This window comes from Phocoena phocoena, chromosome 3 (assembly GCF_963924675.1).
Source record: "Phocoena phocoena chromosome 3, mPhoPho1.1, whole genome shotgun sequence".
NCBI classification, from domain to species: domain Eukaryota; kingdom Metazoa; phylum Chordata; class Mammalia; order Artiodactyla; family Phocoenidae; genus Phocoena; species Phocoena phocoena.
In genome coordinates this window covers 147654144-147666752 of record NC_089221.1, presented here as the reverse complement: position 1 = coordinate 147666752, position 12609 = coordinate 147654144, and the positions used below count along the sequence as shown (strand labels likewise).

General features: G+C 35.5%; 1 protein-coding gene across 1 annotated transcript in view; it reads right to left on the bottom strand.

The window, feature by feature from the left end:
- RANBP17 (RAN binding protein 17) overlaps nt 1-12609 on the bottom strand; it is a 316069-nt gene that overhangs the window by 80006 nt on the left and 223454 nt on the right. Inside the window, exons 17-18 of the mRNA XM_065873435.1 lie at nt 4606-4669; nt 4406-4514 (exon numbers count right to left, since the gene is read on the bottom strand). Coding sequence (XP_065729507.1) covers nt 4406-4514; nt 4606-4669 — 173 coding nt within the window. The remainder of the gene's footprint in view (nt 1-4405; nt 4515-4605; nt 4670-12609) is intronic.

Genomic DNA, 12609 nt, shown 5'->3' with positions numbered 1-12609 from the left:
TCTATAAACACCATTTTAATATTAGTATCCCCGTGATCATTAAAAGTATGACTGCTTGTTAGAGTTTGAATATCTGAGGAAGGTACTACTCAGATCCCATCAACATGCTTCTCATCTGAGTAGTTCAAGATAAGGTGCAATCATAAAATGTCCAAGGAAAATAAACTATGACACCAAGCAATTCTAAATCTGTGGTTGGTAAAAACTTAATTTGCAACTAACAATATTTAGTTCTCTACAAAACAAAATCCTTTGTTGTATCTCTTTCCCACACTTCCCCTCTGCAATATTTGTCAGCTGAATTCACCTCCATTCAAATTAAACAAAATAGAAGGTTTTTATTTACTCAAGTAGTTTACACTGAACAGCTCCCTGGAGGTTCGCATTTACTGACTTGGGTAATATTATCTTTCCTTTAGTTTATTAGATTGACAAAGTTAACTTAAAAATAACCTTGGGAACTTTAAGTGATTCTTGGTCAGTTACTATTTTCTCCTGTACGTATGCTATCTCATGAAGGGAGTTTTTTGCATTAATTTTTTTTTCTTTCACTCTCTCTCTTTTTTAAAAAATTTATTTATTTTTATTTTTGGCTGCGTTGGGTCTTTGTTTCTGCGTGCAGGCTCTTCTCTAGTTGCGGTGAGCGGGGGCTACTCTTCGTTGCAGTGCACGGGCTTCTTATTGCGGTGGCTTCTCTTGCTGCAGAGCATGGGCTCTAGGCATGTGGGCTTCAGTAGTTGTGGCTCGCGGGCTCTACAGCGCAGGCTCAGTAGTTGTGGCGCACGGCCTTAGCTGCTCCGTGGCATGTGGGATCTTTCCGGACCAGGGCTCGAACCCGTGTCCCCTGCATTGGCAGGCGGATTCTTAACCACTGCGCCACCAGGGAAGCCCTGCATTAATTTTTATAATTTCTTAAACTACGTGGCCAACATGAAACATCATTATTCTGACGATGAAATGCTTTCAATTCTGTTCTTTATACAAGTGAACATCTCGTCTAGTTCACCCAAGGAGCAATTTGATAAAGTGGTACAACTGTTTATTGTCAACACCTTCCCCCCCCATTTTAATCTGAAATACAACCTGGGGCACATAGCCCCTAATTAAATTCACACAAAGTACAAATTATTGAATAGAAACCAAAATGCATTTCAAAGTAAATATCAATTAATGTGACACCCAATTTCTTCACCTTTTTTAATCACTCCAATGTGCAGGGCTTATACACAAAGCATATTCAATTTCTTTTGTAGGATCCAATTAGAATATGCTTTATATTTCAATCTAAGAATCACATCCAATGCTTTGCAAGCAGGTTGGTTAGGTGTTTTTTCTATGTGATTCTTACCCCCCCCCCAAAAAAATCACTGATATAAAAAGTTCCTCTTCAAATTTTTCTGTTTAATTTGAGAAGAATTCTCATGATCTAGTATTTCTCTCACTTAATACATGGATCTGTGCTTCTTTTGACAACATCACTACCTCTTCTTTCCTTGTTTCCATGACAGTGAACATCCAATAGAAAAGTACAGAGCCATCTATATAGGAATTCTGACAGCAACATCCAGTCAATCTAGTTTGTGAGACAAGGCTTCAAATAATAAAACTGTGTTCAGCAGCACTCAACAAATGATTGTCTGTAAAGTAATAACTTGAACAGAGAGCAACAAGTGACTAGTCGAGCACAAGAGTGTCCAAGTGTAGCTAATCACTTGCGAAAGTAATCAGCCACTTGGTTTGTTTTGTCTTGGAGAGTCCAATGATCAAACTACTCCCAGAGAGAACACAGCAGGCCGAGCTGATTTCAGGAGCCATGATTATGGCATTCTGGTTACAGTATACTTGTGTGTCATTCATTCGCCAAATACTAACTGGGCACCTACAATGTAGACATACTGAGATTGGTACTAGAAAATATGAAGAAGGCAAAGTCTACACCCTAAAGGAGCTCAACATATTTTGGGAAGAAGAGCAACTCTGGTTTGTAACAGGGGAAGGAAGCTCTCTGATAATATATACCACATATCATCACTTGATGCCTGTCATACACGTTTAATTATTTTTAAAAGTGAGAAACACTAATAAATAAAAAAGTTTCTTTTCAAACTATGTACAAGTTCCATGAGTGGAGCTGCTATTGTTTTTCATTTTATCTATTCCCAGATTCGATTTACTTACATCAAGCATCTACCATGTACCAGGTACTCCCACACAGCCTGTCTTTCCTTTTTCCCAAGGTATCTAAAAACTGCTTTCGGTGTAACAGATATTTACCTTTAAAAAAAACCCTCTGAACCAAAAAATTTCAATTTATACTTTATATGTCCTTGGGTTAAATATTTCAAAGGAATCAAATCGTGTGAAAGCTAATAAGACCGTATTAGTCAATTATATATTTTTACTTCAGTTTCTCATACCTCACAGTTTACATTAAGCAATACTAAATAAATGTAGTCTTCAAAAAGGCAGCGTGCAATGCAGGGTCTTTCTGGCCACCATCATGACTATCAATTACCAATGCAAAGATAAGTGCAGTAGTGCTGTGAATACTGACGGTGCTATCCTGTTGTTTAAGCTACCACAGATTTATGAGGGGTTCTTTTGTCCATAACGGCCGTACAAAAAAGGATCTTGACTCATTCCATTTCCAGGTCCTGAAGATGTGCGTGACATGAACCTCCTTCTAGGAAATTTCCTTTAGCCAGTTCTGTTTAACTTTGGTCTCCCTGCTTCTTTCACTCTGTTTGACAGGTCATTAAAAGAGCATTTTTAAGGCTTAGGAAACAAATTAAGTCTAGACAAGGGTGTTACTATCTCCTTTAATGCTTGGACAACAGGGAAAGCAAGAAGGCTAGCTCCTTGAGGGCAGGGGCCAGTATGCCTGACTGGTCTTTGTCTTGCCCTCAGACCTCAGCACAGGGTGCTCTCTAAATGATTATGGAGGACGATGACAAAGAGTCTGGGCTGCTCTTCTGCTCTCCAAGGCAGCAGCTGAGAGGTAATACAGGCCAGCGTGCAGCATGCAAAGCTGTCACTCAGATCCTCCATTTGCCTAAGGTAGCAGATGATTGGGTTTTGCATGCCTGGTTTACACTCTTCAAATATTTATAGACAGTTTTCTTTGCCTCAAGCCCTACTTGTCACTTGGCCAAGTTTTACATACATGGTTCTTTTAATCTTTCTTTAGAAATCAATCCCACTAAGCTCCTTAGTCATTCTTGTTGTATTTTTTGCAACTTTTGGCTGTTTGTCTTTCTGGTGATTTATTCTGTTGAAATGCATGAAAGTAACATACATATGGAGCAGAGAAGGCTTTAGCCACCTTTCCATTACAAGGGTCAATGCCTTTTACATACAAAATGAAATTATTTATCCCTTTTCCTTATGTATGATCATGTTTAAAAAAAATTCATGTTTCAGTTGATAGATCAGTTAATACATTGCAAGAGAAAGGAAGAAAAAGTATCATCAGTCTTATATTTTCTAAGGATGATATCATATCGTCATTGATTGAATTCTCTCATATGTCTATAAACCGATTAATTTAACCTGCAGTATCCAAACATGGGGGAAAATGGGAATCCAGCATAACGTGCTCAACACAGAGAGGCCTAAGTGCCCATCTTAAGGTAGCTCGCTATCTACCTGTGGATACTTCTGGCTAACTTCAGCTTTTCAATGAAACAAAAACAAGTTAATTTTTCCCATTAGAAAAGTAATACAGTAAGGAAAATTTCAAATAACCAGAAATGAGGAAAAGTCACCTATAGTGCACTACTCAAAGACAACATTTAACATTTTTGAAGAATTTCACTGAAGCTTTTTTTTTGACGCACTGTTTTTTCCCTCCCAATGGGCATGATCATCATCATTTGCACAGTTCAATACCTTACGTTTTTGCTTAATATTATATCATAAAACTTCATGTATTACTTTGTCTTCAAGTCAAAATTTTTAATGACTACAGACTATTACATCAAGTAAGTAGATATGCCATAATTTTATAATTCCCTGTTGTTGGACATTTACATCATTGCCATATTTTTCTAGATTAAATGCCATTACAAAGAAAATCCTTGTTTATAAAGCTTTTCTGTATTTACGATTATTCTTTGATTTTGTAGCAGTAAAATTAATGGATCAAAGGATACCCAGAAAATCAGCTTTGAAGTAAAGAGTTAATACAAGTACTATGTGAAGTGAAAAATACCACCTTATATACAAAAATTTGCCTTTTGGCTCTGGTGCTAACAAGTGAATGCTCAAATCTCGGAAAGTTGTAGAAAACTGTCAAAGATGGCAAATTCCAATAAGTTAAATGTGGTACTCACAAATATGACACTTCTTTATTCACACAAGTATACTGTTGACCCCTTATTAATTAAGCTTAAATTCTTAACCTTACCTAGATCTACCATCAGAAGACGAGTGAGGGCTGTGTAGAAGGTTGTTCGGCACCTGCAGTCACCGAGACTGTAACTGTCACTGATGCCAAGAAAGGGGAAGTGTTCACTCTGATGAAAGCAAGAGAGCATCCAAAGTTACTAAGCTTTACCTAAACTACCCGGAAAACTCTAGTCATTAATTAAAGGAAATAAGACTCACCGTGTGATTTTTTAACATGAATTTCACGGCATCTATCTTCACAAGTTTTTTTAAAAGGATATAGGTAATAGAAGTTAAGGAATCTGGGGAAATACAATTGTCTTACCAGTAAGTAATAGATCACAAAATGACACTGAACTATAATGGCATCAGTTCCTATTTAGGAAGAATAAATATTTCTTCTAAAGAGTATTATTCCTATAGAAATGCCTTCCATTCTGTTAAGAATGATAATCCATTATTAACCAGTGCAATGACTTTTCCTATCTTACACATTTTCTAGTTATGGAAAGGGAGAATGACTTTTATAATTAAGACAAAAAGTTTTTTACTATTAAAGCCTTGAGAGTGGAAAATTAAAACTGACCCTTTTTACATTTTGGGTGTAACATGGAACTTCTTAATATTATTTCATAAAAAATAATTATGAAAGACCCATAATAGGCTATCAAGAAAGAGAAAATTATTCAGTTCTAAGACACATGAGCTCAGTTAGTAGAAATCTAAGGAAGTTCTGCTTTAGATGAAGAAAATCCGAATACAATTAGGAGCATGTAGCAGACTGCATGTCCTCAAGTACTGAAGGCCAGGTTTAAAGGACCTAATACTTCTCAAGTGCCTACTAGGTGTAAGGCATTTTATATTTGTGAACCCACCAAATCTTCATAATTACATTGTTAAATATTACTTGTTATGTCTAATCTGTGGATAAGAAAACAGAAGCTCAGAGAAATTAAGTTACTTGCCCAAGATTATACATCTGTGGACTGAGAGTGCTGACATTTGACCTGAGGTTTGATTACAAAGGCTGTGTTCTTTCTACTGTACCACATTATCACCTGAACAGTTCAACTCAGTACGAGAATAGAGTTGAAAAGTCACAAACACGATCACAAAGCCTAAATAATTTCTGGTTAATGCCGTCATCAAAGAAGGGCTGAAGTGGGTTCTAAGAACATCTATTCAGGACACAGACCCTCTGCTCTTACTTAGGGTTTACCCTAAGTGTCTTCTAGTCATGTGTCTCCTACTCTAGCTAGGGCACCTCTTGGGCATTCCCTACATACTTACTCACACCTTTCTTCAAGCCGTAATAATCTTACATGGTTCCATTTATGTCCCAATGAAAACACTGGCTCTTTTCCTTCACGTCATTCCCAAATGCAGATGTATATTAACTCTGTACAGTGGGGCTGATAAGCCTAATTTAAAATTTTAGGCACTCAGGTGTGGGTGTAAAAGAGTAGAAAATGCACTGGAACAAAAGTTTGGAAACCTGGGCTTTCAGCTTGACTACACCATTCGATCAGCAGGATGACAGTCTGAGTACTATACTCGGCGACTCTTAGCCTTAGTTTTCCTCTTCAACAAATGAGGATATACCCAAGCTATCTTGGGTTGTGAGGACTGTTGTAAGGATCAGATGATGCAAATGTCTTTGTTAAATGTAAATCAGAGAGAAGATACAAAGAAGCAGAGAATGAACCTTTACAGAATGCTTACTACTTGCAAGGTTAATTCTCACAATCCCATGAGATAGATTCTATTTTTCAAATGAGGAAACAAACTCAAACAATGAAATAAAACTTTCCAAAAGACAGGCAATTAGAATGATTTACATTCAAGCCCCTCTGACTCTAAGGCAATCCATTCCAGTTGCATATTAAGCAACTGTATAGTTTGCTTATCTGTATATTATACTGTAAACTTTCTAAGGGCAGTGGCCGCATGTACGCATTTTCCCCAGTACATCGCTCTCAGTGGGTGCTCGATGCACTATGTGTTTCTGGAAGGTTGAAACAAGATCAGGGCTGATAGGTAGCAAGTCTTTCCCTGCTTACAAAGATGCAGATTTGATGATTTTTTTCTAGTGTAAATCACTGAGTCGAAGAACTGCCACTCAAACTTCACTCGGTTAAACAGGGGTGGGGATCAATAAGCTAAGAAATATCTTAAGTAATTACCAAATACAATTCGCTTACAATTGCGAAGTTAAAAGTGACAGGGTCTATGGGTAATAAGAATGCTGCCATTAATAGGAATCTTCCTGTCAGTGCTGCTAATAAACAGCAAGTCATGTTTTGACAACAGAATATTTATGGTAGCAATAAACAGAACATTCACAGGAAGAATCTCATATGCCAAAGACACACTTTCTGCAGAACTGCATCCGTGCACTTTGTACCAAGGCCAGCCTCACGGCCTTTTAATTACCTTCTAAAGAAAAAAAAAAAAAAAGGTTAAGAGTGAATTTTTAAACTTTTTCAATAAAGGAAAAAATGAGCGTTCATCTGAATATTTATATTCCCCTATAGGAATTCAATTCAAAGCTACTTATTGTCCTTAAGAGGATCTGTAATTTTTTTTAAAAAGGTAAATAGATACATCATCATTATAATCTTCATTCTTCTCTAAGAGACTAGGGTTCTTGTAAGTTGCACCATTTTAGTTGGGTGGCAGTACTAGGTTAGATTTCAGAGGCCTGTTGACAACAGTTTATAACAGTACACGTGGTAATGGTGGTTAACAGTAACAACAGTAGTAGAAGTCCAGTAGAGTTAGAGAACTTAATAAAGGTCTCACATGGAACTTATAAATGGTAGAGCCAAGATTCAAATCCAAAGGTCAAAGGTCTGTGTGAAAGTAGAAGCTCTTTTCACTAGGCTATCTCATATCCATTTAATCTTAAAGATGCCAAATGATTCTACAGAGATCACTAGCTTCTTGAGATACAACTGAAACTGGAACTAGGTCCCAGAAGCGACAGGGAAACTGTTCTTTTAGGACGCATCAACTCATAAGTGAGCCTTCATCACATCCAGGACTGAGCAAACTCCATAACCTGGCTGATACTAACTTACAAACAAAATGCTCATAAAATTTCTGTCTATATCCATGTTGTTACGAAACCACTGACGAAGGTGAAGATGGCCTTACTGATAGTTAGCATGACAAATGGAGAAAGGCAAGAAAAAGTTGAAAGCATGGTGATCTAAGAGATGGTCAAAATTTTGAAAATCTGCAGCCTTTGAAGACAAGGATAACCAAATTGAGAATGCCCTGGTTTCTTAAGTTACAGGTACCACACACTTCCGCAGCTAAGGGGCACAGGAGCACCAAGTATGACTTCAATTCATGCTATCAAGTCTTTACTGAGCAACACCATATTTCATCAATCCTAAAACACCACGGATTATAAAAAACATCCTTATGATATGAGCTGCTATGAAAGAAAAAGTATTTTAAAGTATCATCAGCTATAAAACATTTTATTTACAGAAGTGTTAAAATGTGACAAAATTTGTTTTAGAATCGAAGAAGTAGTATATTAGATGCATGATATCCACTAAGCACAAGAGGCTGGATAGTGGTATTGACCTAGGCCATTATGTAAAAGCCATACATATTTACAAATATTACAGATAGAATTAGATCCTGATGATAGAAGAAAGTGCACAGATAAGAAAATTACCTGTTGGAAATTACTGTAGGTAATATAGTATAAATATACTGTAGGTATATAGCATAATTACTGAAATATTAGTTTAGTTATTTCAAAAGTAGAATTATGCTCATGAACCCTACTAGACTAAAAAAATCCAAACAGGTATAACCAAAATGAAACATCTTAAGGGATACTAATAACTACTTATAAGGACTAAGAGTTAAGGTTTAGTATCTCAGTAGGAGAGGTAACAGTAGGTTCAAAAGGCCTGCTATGTGATGAAGTTTTGAAACTATAGAGAAAGGAAACAAGAGTCCTAATCCCTAATAATTTACAACTTAATAGGAGAGAGGACTAGCCAATACTAGGCTATATTATATTCATCACCAGAAATATAGATAAGAACTAGGTGTCCAAGAACATTAAGAAAAAGAAAAGGAACGAAAATGAAGTATTTAATAGCACCTACTATGTGACTGGATCAGTAGAACCAGGTGCTTTATTATTGTAAGATGACACAGATATATTGTTATGTATTTATTATCTTATCTAATCCTTACAAAATCCTAAGAGATAGGTAATATTCCCTTTCTACAGATGAAGAAACTGAGTCTCAGAGAAGTTAAATGACTCATTCATGTTCTTTCAGTTAACATAGTGACTAAGGATTGTAACTACTTCAGGATGGCTCTACCAAGTTTTTAGCTAAACCTGAAAATTAAAAGAGACCTAAGTGAGTTACAATGGATCAAATGAAGAGAACAGCACATGTGGTAATTCAGTGAAAGATAATGAAGGGTGTCAAGGGGAAGGCAAAAATAAATTTCCTTGGCCCAAGTATAAAGTACAAATTGTGGTTGAGTGGTAGATCAGGAAATTAGTTATGGGAACTCAATAAGTCAAGTACCATTAAAGAACTCAAGTTTAAATCGATAATTTTACTTTGACCCAAGAAGCAAGTGGAAGTGACTCTGGGCTTTTGGGAAGAAAAATGATCAGATCAAAACAATACTCGAGGAAGGTAATCCTGTGAAGCAAGAATATATAAAGAACTGAGAGAAGGCCTGCATAAGTGGGCTACAGAAGAGGAGTAGCAGATTCTCACCCTTGATGCCAGCACAAAAACAAACAAATAGAGCAGATAAATTACGAGATGACTTTTCCAAAGATGACAGAGACAGCAAACAAAGAAATAAATCAACATTTCTTTTGATGAGAAATGTTAATAGAAGTATGCCTGAGGGATGTAGCTGAAACTAGTTTTATTTAACATTCTGAAAACCATCTGGAGATGGTGATACTCGCTGAAATAAAGCAATACATTTTAATACTGTTTCACAAAAGCAGAATTACTACGGTTTATTACTAAATATTTCCTGTAACAGACATACCCAATTTTACTTCCATCCTTCACCCTGATTTCATTCTAGACCCTTGTTTCATCTTTCATCCTTTAGTCTTTCCTGACCCTCCACCTCATTCAGGATTCACCAAATCCTGGTGTACAGGAACTATGGGAGATAGCCCCAGTCTTAGATAGTCTGAAGCCAAATGGAAGTAATTCTTTCTTTAACAGATAACCTGAGCCAGCTTCATGGGCGTCCAGACTATGCACTTGCACAGGGGTCTCTGCTTATAAAGGCCTCTGCTTGGTTCAATGCTCTGCTGATGAGGACTTGAAATTCTTAATCATTTATGAACAAGGCACCCCACATTTTCACTTCGTACTGGGACCCGTGAATTATGTATGTGGTCTTGCAATAACATGATGAAGTTATTAATTCTAAGAATTGTTTAAGTTAACATTATCAATAGGGTAAAGTGAGTTTGGATAAATTCATGAATTTATGTAGAACCCTTTAATGGGGTCTGTTTTTTAAAAGCTAAAGATATTGTGGGTTTTCTCAAACCTTTGAGGATGATGTAATAAGGGCAGCTACCAACAGAGGGCCTAACAGAAAATGAAATTTCCTTTCTCATTATTATCTATCTGAAACCCAGAGACATATAAATGCTATAAATTTTAGTAAACAATGAATTGCAGTAGAAATATTGATCAATTATTTTTCAAAGGAAGAAAAATTTGAAGTAATGATTAATACACAAACAGAATTTTGGATGAAATGTGACACTTCCCTCCCTCTTTCTCAGCATGTAAAATAAGTAAGTTTATTTGATAGCTCTGTATGACCCTTATTCTTGCTCCAGTTTTCCTGGCAGCTTCCTTGTCCTAATCACTTAAACAATCTTACTCCTTTCCCAATTAGATAGAAACTAGAATTTATGACTGGAAATCATTTCAAAGCAAGAAAAAGATCCCCAGGTATTAAACCTAACTGTGGAGGGCTGCCCCAGGACAGAGTCATTTCAACTCTGTGCCTGTTAGAGAAAGCTATTTAGAATCTGGAATTCTTGAAATTTAGTCTTGGAAATTTAAAAAGTACATTAAAAAGTTACTAGATATGCTTGCTAAATGTATCATATATGCCACATGTAATGAATCTATCGGGAAAACAAACTTTCTCTCAAAAAGGCCACTAGATTTTAAAATTACAATAATCTTACCAATTTAGAAAGCTTCAAATTTACCAACAGAAACCTTGGGGTGAATGCAACAAGGGCTTTCCAGTTAAAATCTGGGGACTTAACATAATGGTATCCTCCTCACACACATTATTCTTTGGAAAACTAGACTATTTCTAAAAACATCAAGTCCGCCTTTTCCAAGTGAAGACAAATTCCCTTAGAGAAGAGCTTGTAGGAGAAATACCCGACTTTTCTGTTTAGGACATTCAGTTCTATTTTCTGATTAACTTAAGGCAGAAGTCCTCAAAGTATGGTCCTTGAGCCACCAGCATCACCTGGAGTTGATGAAAATGCAAATTCTCAGGTCTCAGTCTGACCCCTCCTAAAACAGAAACTCTGGGGGTGGGGGTGGGGTCCAGGAATTTGTATTTTAACAAGAACTCCAGTGACTCTGATTATCACTAAGGTTTGAGACAGTAACCATCAGGGCCAGGTTACCATTCCAGGTTACTCTGCCTTAGGCAAGTAAACACAAGGCTTTTTAGCGCTTCTTAAAAATGAGGATCTTTTGTGATTTCAATTTCCAAACAACCAGTCAGATACAAGACCACCAAAGTTCAGAGAAGGGCTGGGAGGACCATAAATAATGAGTAAGATTCACTCTGAAGAAGATAAAAGTAGAAATAACAAAAAAATAAGTATCTGAAGACATGCATTATAAAAGTAATAAGGAACATTTAAAAATTTTATAGTAAGATAACATGCTTTTCATTTATTTGTTACTAGTATTTTAAATATAAATATTTTGAATATTACTATATAAACATACTTCCATTTATAGAGGCCAAATGGTGATGATTTTTATCTTGTATAACTGTTTCTATTGCTGAAGAGTGTCACCTTATTTTTAACACAGAAATAATGTATTGCTTTAAAATCAGGATTTAAAAACGCATTACAATAAAGAAATCGATTAGAAACAACAAAACATGCATTCAGTAACCAGCAACTGCACTGAAATAGATACACCACTCACATATTCCATTATGTAAATGAATTCAAAGATATTTCATGACTGATCAGCTAGAAGGGACATAATGATTTATAATTCAAATAACTGAGCAGTGAAATCAAATTGAGTTAATATATATTTCTAAATATGCAAACCTGAAATAATTGTTTAAAAATATAAATCAATGTACCCAAGTTGAAATTATGCCTATCCCTTGGTTTAAAACGCTAGCTTTTAAACTTTTATCTAATAAGCTTTCTGAAAATACGATTCTTTTATTAACTTCAAAAAAGGAGTGCTCAAAAGCAGTAAGTGACTTGTAAGATAAATGGTTATAATCTCAGGATTAAAGAATATATAAAAGGTATAAGTGATAGGAAAGGATCTTTAATAGCAGATACAAATAAATTAGGCATTATGTAAATCATACAAAAACAATACAAATCAAATTAATTTTATATTAGATTTCAATTTCAACCTAAAAAATAGGGGAAATCTAAACATAGATATGTGCTATAAAATAATATAGGCTTCTTTCCAGATAATATGTTCTCAAAGTAATACATTGTGAAAAGGCCAGAGTTTGCAATACTAGGAAGTACTTATAAACCACTTCATATGTTAGAAATAAAGAGTATTTCAGCATTATTATTAAAAAAAAATACAGGTTGAGTTTTTTTTTTAATAAGAAAAAATACATATCTTAAAAAGCCAAAATGACCACTGGAATTGGGTTGTACATCACTTTCCAGTAAAAAGGAAAAACAGCCTGGACAGGTGTAATTTATCATTTTTCTGATTTAATATCAAAGAAATATATTAAAATAATAAAAAGAATCCTGAAATCCTCAAAATTTGTAGTGATAAATAGCCCTCCCTGTCTTTATTGCATTATACCTACTAACAGAAATATTGCATGGTGGATTTTGCCAGACAAGGACGATTATTTTCCAATAAAAAGTTGCATATTAAATTCCAGCACAAAAGTGGGTGTCTAATACTTTGGAAATCTTTTATGGTT